Genomic DNA, 12,057 nt, shown 5'->3' on the forward strand with positions numbered 1-12,057 from the left:
GGGAAATCGCAATGTCAGTTTTTTCCAATATCGTGCAGCCCAGCAATACACCATTATAATGCAAAAATGATCAATCCCTCCAATATTGTAAATCATATTGCATCCCCAGCAATCATCTTACACTCGATTGGAAGTAAGAGTAAGTATTCTTATTTGTTACCCTTTGCTACGAACATGTTCCTTCTAACTTCCTTCTTTTTTAACATGTTGTTATCTCTAATATTTTGTATGCATGCTTCTTAGTTGACATAAAAAGGTGTGTTTTCTGCTGTAACAAATGTACATTTCCCCTCTGTGGGACTAATAAAGGTATTCTGATCCTGATTTAAAGCATTCTTGGAAGTGTGTGTTCTGATGCCAAATGTACCCAAGAACCCACAGGACCGAAGTTACATAAAGAGGACGACCAGAGAGCATGGAGACGAGGAGAAAGGCTGTGTGAGATGTGGAGCGATGTACAGTAAATAAAGATTTCCTAACCCTCCTGAGGGGGCACGCCGGGGGGGTAATGGGGAGTCTTGTGTGCTCGTGCCAGGCTGCCATGCCAACCCCCGAAATACTGCCCCAGAGCCGGACAAACACTCGGCTGAAAGGAAGGTAGGATGGATGGACGGATGACAGAAATAAGAAGAGGAGGAGGCAGGAGGTGTTTGGACAAAATAGGCGGAGAGAAAAAACGGCAAAAGAAAGGAGACGAAATAAAGAAAGAATGGGTTAATGTGTGTGTGTGTGTGTGTGTGTGTGTGTGTGTGTGTGTGTGNATGCTGTCTAATCAGCATCTTGATATGCCACACCTGTGAGGTGGGATGGATTATCTCGGCAAAGGAGAAATGCTCACTATCACAGATTTTCAGATTTGTGAACAATATTTGAGAGAAATGGTTATTTTGTGTATATAGAAAATGTTTTAGATCGTTGAGTTCATCTCATGAAAAATGGGAGCAAAAACAAAAGTGTTGCATTTATATTTTTGTTCAGTGTATAATGTGACATATTTTGCTTAATATATGATTGACAAAACAAGATAAGATAGAAGCTTCAATCTGAAAATAATAAATTAGAGTGAATTGTTTAAATATGACGGACATTATAAAATACTATAGAAAGGTATTTCATTAGATATGAGCAGATTTAGAAACGACATGGGCTTGAGAAGTAATGTAAGCAGTAGAATAAAGGATTAAATGGATAATCAATGAAAAATTAAGCTATGAAGTACTCTCTTGAAAATAATTATTAAAAGACTCAAATTCAGAAAGTATATTAAAAAGAATGAATTATCTTTAATGATATAGTCTACATTTATACAATTCTACAGCAGACTTTCAGTAAGACTAACTGTGAATAAGGAAAAAAGACAGAACGTTTTCCTGTAACAACTGAAACATTGAATAACATGTTGAATGCTGGGAAATTAAATACTTAGTCTAAATCAATTCAGTATTTTGTCCTATTAAATAATACAAAACATTTAATAGTTTACACAATGTTAAATATAAATTACATAAAAAGCACCATTTCAAGGATGAGGATATTAAAATAAATAATTGGCCTTTCCATATCAATACAGTACAGTACAATCTCAAAGTAATGAAAGGCTGTGCAGTCACACTGAACACTCCTGCCCACTGATGGAGAATGGGTTCAACATACAGTACATCATGAAATGAGGGATTGCTTGCATGACTTCCACAATCGACAGAAAATAATTCCGTTTGTATAAAGACATATAAATATGTGGCTCAATCAAGAACAACAAACAAATCATCACTATTGCAGGTGATGCACAACATCTCTTTATGTTTTTCTTTCTGTATAATAATCACACATTTCCTTGAAAAACAAATGGGAGATACTTTGTGAGAAGATTGTCAGTTTTCTTGATGTACCATAGGAATATCTAAACGTTTCCACGTTGCTGAACATCCATAACAAAGATGTTGTACATTACTTCAATGCATTGAGCACAACGCCCTGAAAAATAAAACATTGCAGTTAGTTTTTCAAGCCCACTCATCAACTAGTTACTCAAAAGAGCAGCGGTGAAAAGCTGAAGTTCATGTCCCACATCTTTACCCACTAAAGTCATGGAATGATATTGAATAAACTGTATATTGATTAAGGTCAGGAAATCATTTTACTGTACACCGTTCATGCACAAGCCTTTCACTAATGTAAAAGTGACTAATGATCATAAACAGTCACACAAGCGGGTGCAACAACACACCTTAATTTGATCCCTTAAGACCTGCCTGTCAAACACATGCGCGCACACACACACACAAAGTGAGAAAGGAGCTTACTGTGAGTATAAAAATGAGGGTTAACTGTTTCAACAGGTGCTTTAAAAAGTCACAAGAACATATCAAAGACTGAGGCACAAAGCTGCCTTCTTACAACCAACCAACACAAGTACCAGCAAGCAATGATGGTGCTCGTGTCTTTACCGACATACATTGTATAGAAAAAGTCATACAGCTACATAAAAAGGGCTTTCAATGTTTACTAGGCCTGTAGGTCTAAAGTCACAAATATATTTAATTATCCGTTTTATTTATACATTTTTAATTTGGTATTTACAATTTGTTTGTATGTATGTATGGTTCATTTTTGTCAAATCCCACAGTAGTTTTAACACACTGATACGCCCACTTTACATAAAACTCTGTTTAATTCATTCATACACTAACAGTCAATAAAAATGGTAATTTAAAAAAGTCTATGTGTACAGGCTCTCATGAATGGTAGATTTACATTACAGAGCTTACAAAAATATCCTGTGGCAGATACTGTATTTCCCCTTTAGCAAAATAACATCCAAATTTTGTAGGGGTATAAATCAATCCGAGTACTGGAGATCTAAGTCTACTGTGCCGTCCGTCACCACTAACCTCACTCTCTTGGGTTTTGTGGCACCCATTGAGTGAGACAATGGAACATTCCCATAGTGTTGTGTGCCTTGTTGTTCCCCAGGCTGATACTGTTGATGCATGTCCTTTCTGCAATGTTCATCCTGACCTTTGAGCCCTGAAAATCCACCCAAAGAAAAAGATGCTGGGTTAGGCAGTTGTGGTCCACAGGGCTCAAGAACTAGTCTCCCTTGGGTGCCTGAAGGTTCCATCAGACAGTGGTAGGTGTAGTTTGTCGAGCCTAACCCTGGGTAACCATCAGCCCCATCCCTGAGACCTAGGGTCAATGAATGATCTCCACTGAAATTAACTACGTAAGGAGGACCTTGATAGCCATAAGGGAAAGAGGCCGAGGAGGTTGAGGACTGACTCTTGTTTGCTGGTGCCGGCGTACCAGTAGGTGTACTGTGTGCCACTTGGGGATTGTTGTGCTGAGGCATGGGCGAACTGAAGCTAAAATCAAAGGGATCTTGCTGAATAAAGCATGACTGGTGCTTGTCTGAGGTTGCGGACGAAGTGGATTTCTTGTCTTGTGTTGACGAATAACCATCAGACACTTTGCTAGGAAAGAAAAGGGGTCTTTGCATGTTTTTGAATGTCAAGTTAGGTTCACCACTTTCATGTTTGTCAGATGGCATTGTATTTTTGCCAAAAGACAGAGGTAAAGAGTTGGGTTTATTGAAATGAGGGTTGGCCCTGCTGGGGTTGCTGGAGGAACCAAAATGTCCAACATCTTTTCCAAACCCATGAACAGAAACGTTGCCTTTATGGTGACTGTCCACACTTAGTTTCTGGCACTGCTGGGTTTTCTCAAATGCACCGGATTTTGCACCAAATGTTCTAGATGTGGCAATCGGGCTGCCAGCAGCCATGGCGTCTTTGCAAGGTGCACTATACAGGTTCTGACTCTGGTTCCCCCCCTGATACTTAAGCACCCTGTGAATAACTGTGGAGTTTTTCTCTTGGAATTTGAATGGATTGTCGGGAGGATTTGGATTTTTCAAAGTGAAGAGTTGAGAAGAGGGGAATTTTTTAGCAGTTTGAGATGCTGGGACAGATTTAGGCAAGCAATTCTGGGGTACTCCTCTTGCTGTGTTCGGCTGACAACTTGAAAAAGTCTGGGATTTACTAGGAATGGTCATACGATGGAAGGGGCCCTGGGTTCTAAGGTTTGACTGGGCTTTTGATTGGCTGGTGCTCGCCTTTACATTGATACATGGTGGGGTTAAAGTAACAGGAGTTTGAGGCGTAACAGAAGACGGTGTTGCACCAAATAATAGAGGCTTGCTGACCACGGACTGAGTTCTGAGATCTTCTCTGGACAGCCTCATTCCTGGATTTTTACTAAAAAGTCGATCCTTAGCAGTGAAGTCAATGTTGCCTAGAGCTGCAAAACCGAAACTGGTGTTGGGTTGGTTTCTGTCTTTGGGAGTATCCCTCACTTCACATTCCAAAGGAACAGTGTCACTTTTGGAAGAAATAAAACCAGGAAAAAACTGCAGATCCTCATTTGTGAAGTTATTTCCTGGACTCGGAGGGCCAAGGTATGGCGTCTCATTGGCCCATGTGTCAGACGGGCTGTGAGAAAGGGGACTGCTGAAAGGATCAGTGGGAGCATCCAGTGAACACAGATCTGATGGGGAGGATGGAAGTATATTCTGTGGTTGATAATAGCCCTCAAAGTTGAGGCACTGAAAGTCCAGAATATCATCGCAGCAGTTTGTGAAGTTAGGCTCAGCAGATAGCAAGGCATCTGTAGTTGTGAATAGAGGAGACTGGGACGTGGGCTGGATAACAGAATTACAAGCACTGGAACTGGCTATTGGCTTTTCCAAAGTCTGAGATGAGCACAAGCCCTCTGTGAGCCTGGAAAGACTGTTGTCAATTTGTTGTAGAGTGTGACTAAGACAAGTGGTGGGTGTTTCAACAGGCACACACTTTCGTGGTCTCTCCATTTTGTACCTCTGTTTTCTTCCTCCGCTGTTCATCTCTGGCCTTTCATTGACTGCACGTGCAGGCGGGTATATCACTTCAGTTTTATTGTCATTGAGAGGGGAAGACAGCGACAGTGGTGACAGAGACAAGGAAAATGGCTGCGCTTCTGTTTTCAGAAAGGCTGAGTTCTTGTTAGGTCTTTGGAAAGGGAACTCTTCTTTGAGCTTACTGAAACTAGGACATCCTTTATTTTGTTTCTCTAAAAGGTGACTGCACATCTCTTTCTTTACTTTGTGCTCTACTTTAAGTTCTGTTTGTATAAGCCCGTCTTTGCTGTCCACCTCCCAAATATTTTCTTTCTTTCTGCGCAGTTTAATAACTGGTAATGGAAGACCATTTGAATCTACTTCAGGCAGCAGTTTTTGCTGTGACCCAGTCTCAAACAAGCAGCAATTATTTACAAAATGATCTTCAATTTTTGTTTCTTTCGCTACAGCTGGCATGTCACTATCATTTTTACAAGTCTTGTTTTTGTCTTGTACCAGTATTACTCCATCAGGAAGTTCCTCATCAAGCTTTTCTGCAATCTCAATTTTGGCATTGGCCGTTTCACTGGGTGCACGTACGTTTTCAAGGTCTTTGTCTGATTTTGTGTCCGAGGATGTATTTGTATTATTTTCACTCAGCCTCTCACCTCTTTTTTTCAAACGATGCAATCTGCTCTTTGACTTTTTACTAGCCTGCACATGTGCCTGAGCTGCTTCCATCTCCATGTTTAAAACTGATACAGATTCCATGATGGCTTTAAAAGGGTCACATGTCATCAACCCATCTCCCTTTTCAGTTTTTAATGCCATATTTCCCAATCCTGCTTTATGCATTTCCCATACTCTCCCTCTCCTCCTCTTGAAACGAATCTTAAAATCGAGCTGCGGCTTTGTCTCCTCCAAACCACATTGTTGGATTACTGTTTCAACCTCATCTTCCTCTTGGGATGTATTTGGACTCTGCTTTTTAACACGATCCCCAGCCTGTTTCTCCTTCGCGAGCCTATCACTCGCTCGAGTCGGAGCCTTGTCAATGTCCGGATCTTGCCTCTCTATTTTAATATTCCGAACTTTTCTCAATAAATTGCGCCGCTGAACTTTATTAGAATGGGAACGAAGCAATCGCTTACAGTAGTTTTGTTTTGCAACCCTTTTGGGGTTTAACCTCTGGAGCTCTGTTCTCCTACACCTGACTTTATTTTCTCTTTTCATTTTGCTACTCTTCAGCTCTGCAGATGAATTTAACTCAGTGGCTTCTTTAGAAGCTTGATCTGAAGCAGAAATCACACCTTGTTCAGGATCTATTTCCACAGAACTGCGAAATGTACGTTTTTTGAGAGGTATGTTTGACTGTACATGCGCCTGTGTATTTGTACCTGGATGCAGATTACTTTCAGATTTTGCTGTAATTCCTGATTTATGAGGTAGTTGGTTAGAGCATGTGGCCGATGGGTCATTATGCCTTGGTGACGACAGAAGCCTTAAACTGTCCTCAATCAATTCAGTCTTCAGTAAAGCCGAACCTTCTTTTCTAAAGTCTCCCCTGGTTCTTTGATTAGCTTCTGCCATCTTCTTTGCTGTTCTAGGCCCCAACTGTCGTTGCCTCATCATCCTTCTCTGCAACAAACAACTGGACCTGCCTCTTCTTGTTTTGGTTAGTTCTTCCTTCCCTTCAGCACTTACCGTTTCTTTAGAAGGCGAGGAAGAAAGCCCTCTTCCTACAATATCACTGTGTAATCTCTTACCCATTGAATGCGAATCTTTTCTTAAAATATCAGACAACATAACCCTTGCCTGCTTTATGACAATATCTTCCTCATTGCTATTTACTGGCCGATTCATTACACTCCTAGGCATTTGTTCTTCTAATTTAACAGTTCCCTCCTCGACTTTATCATTCTGTATGATATTTTGTTCTTTAGCTTTTTCAACGGGCACAATTTTACATTCCAACTCTTTCACTTCTTCCAGGACTGTGTTATTTTTACATTCCACAATTGCAGAAGCTGCATTATTCTTTTCTTCCTGCCCTTCAATTTTGCTTTTTACAATGTCCTGCTGCTCTTTCTGTATTCCATTTTTTTTTTTTGGTGATATCGTTTGTATTTCTATAACCTTATCGTTTCCCCCTTCCTTGCTGGGGGATAAATCATCTACAGCTTCACTTGCTTGTTGCTCCCTTAAATTTACTTTATCAATGGCTTTGAAAAACATTTCCCTTACCCCCCTGTTACCTTCAGCTGTGCAGATCTCTGAGCTTTCCACCTGCTTTTGCTGACATCTGGACAATCTTTTTTCTGACTGCACTGACAGAGGTGCTGGTCTGTGACACTTGCTATGCCTGGTCCTTCCACTTAACGTCACAATTCCTTTCCCGTCTTCAGGGGCCTTTCCTGCTTTTACACTTTGTGGCAACGATAACCTTGTAAGGTTGACTGTAAGGTATTGCTTGAGGGATATTGGTGGATTTTCTCCAGATTCCTCTGTGTTATCAGTGACACTCTGACAGACTTCCAGCATGGATGACGCTCTGGTAGTCCTGGGTTCTGTTGGCCCAGTAGCTGGGTTTTGAGCCGTATTGACGATGCAGGATTCAATGCAGGATTCAATGCTGCTGGACTTGTTGCTTTGACTCTCTGTGGTTGCTTTTTCAATCTTCTCCTGTGTTATTGCACAGCAGATTTTGTCATTTTGGACAGGGGGACAAACGGTTGTAGTGATTGCTGTGTTGCTGGACCCCGTTTGATGCGTGAGCGTGGTTTGAATCATGCTTCTTTTTCTCGAAGAGTACCTCTGGGGAACTGCCGGCCGTCTATCCAACACTTTGACAGATTTCCCATTAAGGCCTGGGCTGCATCCTGCAGGGCCACTTTTCCGAAGAACTGACATTGAGGAATTTAGAGTGAAAGGCTTCAAGTTAACCTCACTGTTATTTTCTTTGCCAGTCAGATTCAGTTCACTTATCCCGATATTTTTTGGCCTCACTTCCTCCAGCTGCTGAAGCAAAGCCCTTTCTTTGCTTTTTGGATTCTTACAATTGAGTAAGAACTCCACTGAGTGGCGCCGTACTCTGATTCTAATGTCCTTCAGAGGGAAGTGAGACAAAAGTGGATCTGTTCCACACTGGCTGGCGGTGGAGGATTGCACTGCGTGCTTCCCTGATAGTCTTAGCTTCTCTCGTCTCCACTTCTTTGTTCGACCAATTTTTCTGTTTTTCAAAGCATTTCTCCTCATCTGCTGGGTAAAGGAATTCCTTGAGGGGATGGCTATGAATAAAAGACAAAAAATAAGCAGTTAAAGTTTAAGCATTTCTTCTTTGCTTAATCCTCATCAATATAAGCAGTGTACAAAAATCCTGCTCAATAAAGAAACAAAAACACAGATATTCTATTGTATTCAACTATATGGAAAACTCTTATTCATTTAAGCAATTATTTTCTTTTTCAGACATTTTGAACATCTGCTGATGAATTTTACTAGTCCTTAAACATGTATTAAAAGGATAGCTTGTTTTGATTCAAGTATGTCTTCAAATGTCTTGTTTTGTCAATAAGTACAACAAAAATGTACAGTTTTAGTTTTTGTCTTTGCCTGGAAGCAACAAATCATGTCTATTGGCCCTAAACACAGCAAAGAGTAAACATGTTTCAGATGACATGATACTGTCATTCTTGATGTACTCTATTTGGGTCAAATAAGAGTATAAAGACAATAGGCGCGTTCACACCAAGTACTTTTCCCACAAAGGTTCCTGAGAACTCTTTAGTTCTTATGAACTAAGTACAGATCGCGTTCACACCGGAAATTAGTTCCTGGTGGTGGATTAGGCAAATGAAGCCGCTGACGTCACTTCTTCTGCTTTGGGTTTACTGGCAGGCCGCAGACAACTTCACGGCGTATACTGCCGTCCAAAATCCCCGACCGGAAGTCCCCGGAGTTAGGGACTGGCTTCAGTAGAAGCTGCTGGGACTCCCAGCAGCTTCTACTGAAGCCTTCCGAGTAAACGGCCAGAACGCCGACACCTCCTCATCACCACCGCTTCCATGTTTTATTTTGTGTTGTCATAAGTTAGTCTCTCTGCGTTTCTGCGCTGGGTTAATGCTAATGCTAATAATGCAATGCGAGGATAATAAAATGGCGGCTTCACAAAAGTTTTTGGGAGTTTGACGGGGCGTGGTTTGCATTCCGCCCAGCCAATCAGACACAGGAACCTTTTTCTCCCACGAAAGTCCCTGCTCTCTAGCAGGGACTGAAAAGGGAGTAAAAAAGGTTCTCTATAACTTTATTAGTTCCTGGGACTTTTTGGTGTGAACGCAACTAAAATCGTAGTTCTCAGGAACCTTTGTGGGAAAAGTACTTGTACGTGTTAACGCGCCTATTGAACACTATGTGGAGTTTGTAGCAAATGGATATCTGCTTCTTGCAAATAAAATGTCTAACAACCACAGGAACAGCTCTCATACTTGAAAATATTGAATATATCCTCAAAAGATGCAGGTGTCGCTTGCAATCACCTGTAGTAATGTACACATACAAATATATTATGAAGATAAAAAAATAATCCAAATCTATTTAAGGGTTTCAAACATTTTGTATGTAGTCTAAATGTTTAAGGTTTATGATGTTTTCTGTTTGTTTCCAGAAAGGTCATCACATTATTGTATTATTATTATTATAGTTATCTGCTGGCTCAAGGTTTTGTTTATTATGGTTACACAGGCATACACATTCTACTTATTATGCTGAAGATTTGTTTTGTCTCAACCTAACTAATACAAAAAAAATACAAGTGCTTAAAGGTCGTTTAGCACTTAAGTAAGCTACATAAGTAAACATGTTGAGATTTCATGCTACATTGAATCCCAGCGTCATGAAGAGGCAACACACCACAGTGTTTCCCCTAGGATGGAATCATAGCAGCATGTGGGCCCAGCATAATGTGAGCGGGAAGCGCGTGGAATTTTTTAGTGTGTGCACGTGCGAAGTGCACCCCGCCAATTTGTTTCTATGTGTCTGCCAGCACAAGAAAGGCTCTTGAGGCCTAGTACCAGGGCCGGTTCTAGCCAATTTGCTGCTCTAGGCGAGATTTTATATAAAGAATAAATGAAAAATCTCTACAAAAGACAAATACACTACAAAAACAGAAACTTATTGATATAGGTAATATACGTCAAAATGGGTTCAAATGTATTCAGTATTGTATGAACATGTTTGAATTGGGGAGTGGACATCACATCCTCTAGGGGGGTCCGGGGGTATGCTCCCCCGTTTTACAGTAAAATGCTTTGGAACATTTTTAAAAGTAAAAATGGCTCAATCCTGGTGGCCACTGTTGGCAACACAATTAACTAAAGACCTGAGCTAAGGGGTACAAACTCTAAATCACATATGAAAAAGATCGGTTTACGTTTTAAATAATCAAATAAGTATATGAACAAACCAATAACTTAAACCTACCATAGCCAATTAACAATAAATTGTAGGCTTATTTTATTTTGTTGTTCATCATATCTTATTTTACCTAGTTAACATTTTATGTTATTTTATGCATAATTGTACTCTCCCAACTTAACAATATATAAATTTTTTTTTATCTAATAATTATAAAGGATGGTTTGGAAAATTGTGTATAATTTGTGGTCAACGTTGTGGAGACCTCCACTGAGATAACTTAGACTGAAATTACTTACTTAAAACTTCAAGAGTCCTTTACCTTCACTGAGCCCTCAGTCCCTGACAGGAGAAAGCTCTCCTCCATCCCTGGTGTTGTGAAACATGCCACTTCTTTATATCACGTTTTAGCGCAGCTACACCAGATTCCTAATACAACAGCGCCCGTACCGTGCGCCTCTCTCCTCCTTCGCTGTCCTCGCTCCACTTGGGCCTGGAGTTGCGGGCTCTGATAAGCCAAACATCCCCCACTTTCATCATCTTACAGCGCCATCCGTACAGGGCAAATGAAAAGTGTAAACCGGGGTGAAAAAGGGTGTTAACAGTTTACCTTAATTATGAATGGTTTGCTTGCATCAAGGCGAATTATGAATGAGCCCCCAACGGTCAAAAATGTTTTTTTTCCCCTCCCAGAGCTACCAGCTGCAGCACCCCAGAATTTGGCGGCCCTAGGCGACCAGGGCCCATGCCCAAAAAATTGGGGCCCTGCCTAGTACATAACCAGTTGCAATGCTGCACCTGCCGCTATTTGTATAGTAGGTGGAAACAACTGCACCCGATGCTCCCGTTAAAAACAGGGCTCTATTTACCCTTCCCTTTAAGATTTAGTAAAAAACCATGCTTTTTCCAAACAGGTCTTGCCAATGACTGCATTCCAACAGTATTTTAATTGGAGCAATCCTGTTTTCCAAAGAGTGAAACTATTTCATTAACATATAACCGACTGCATCAGACTGATTGAAGGGTGTAACAGCAACAAGAGAGTACTGCCTGAACTGAAGCCACTGGCGCTGTGTGTGTATCCTTTGAGTACTACTGATACATTTTTATTCCCTGAACTTTTTTAAGAAAGAAATATAATAAAGATTAAAAATGTAAACCCTAAAGTGGTTACTTTGAGACTCCTGAAGTGCGCTCCTGGTATTATCGTCCTTGCAGGAAAGGTGAACCTCTTCTCCTCTGTGGAGATGGCAAGAAATCTCGCTCTGAAGGCGGTACTTCTGTCCCCAAAGGGGTTCCCTTTGGTTCTCACATCAGAGCAACTTTCCTCTGTGTTGAAGTGACCCTCATCCATTCCCTAACTTGAAAAAAGTAACAAACCGTAATTTAAGACCAAAAAGTGTTTTTTATACGTGATAAACAACATCTCAGTATATTCAAACCCAAGCTATTAAAAGAACAACGTCCTCCTCGACGCCTGACAGAACACCCCTCACAGGTGCAGCATTTCACACATTTCATTTCCCTTACGCCAAAAAAGAGGCACCCGTAAAAGCACGTGATCCGCTCCCCCCAGGTGAAATGGGTTCCCGAATCATCAAACGCACGCAATAATTCCCCTTCTCCCCTGGGAGGACTGGGTGGTGTGAAAGGGGAAAAGAAAAAACAGCAAGGACAAAGTTGTGAGCCATGGGACCTCATCATAGCAACGAAGCAGTTACACGTAGGTTGTACTCTTGTATCTAATTTGTGTACAACTGCTTGAATTACTCCAC

General features: G+C 40.9%; 1 protein-coding gene across 1 annotated transcript in view; it reads right to left on the bottom strand.

The window, feature by feature from the left end:
• Positions 1–2,839: 2,839 nt before the first annotated feature.
• LOC104950285 (cadherin-related family member 2) overlaps positions 2,840–12,057 on the bottom strand; it is a 30,347-nt gene continuing 21,129 nt past the window's right edge. Inside the window, exon 24 of the mRNA XM_010776784.1 lies at positions 2,840–4,696. Within this exon, the coding sequence (XP_010775086.1) occupies positions 2,840–4,696 (1,857 nt within the window). The remainder of the gene's footprint in view (positions 4,697–12,057) is intronic.

Source organism: Notothenia coriiceps, unplaced genomic scaffold (assembly GCF_000735185.1).
Source record: "Notothenia coriiceps isolate Sejong01 unplaced genomic scaffold, NC01 NC01_scaffold00000339, whole genome shotgun sequence".
NCBI lineage: Eukaryota > Metazoa > Chordata > Actinopteri > Perciformes > Nototheniidae > Notothenia > Notothenia coriiceps.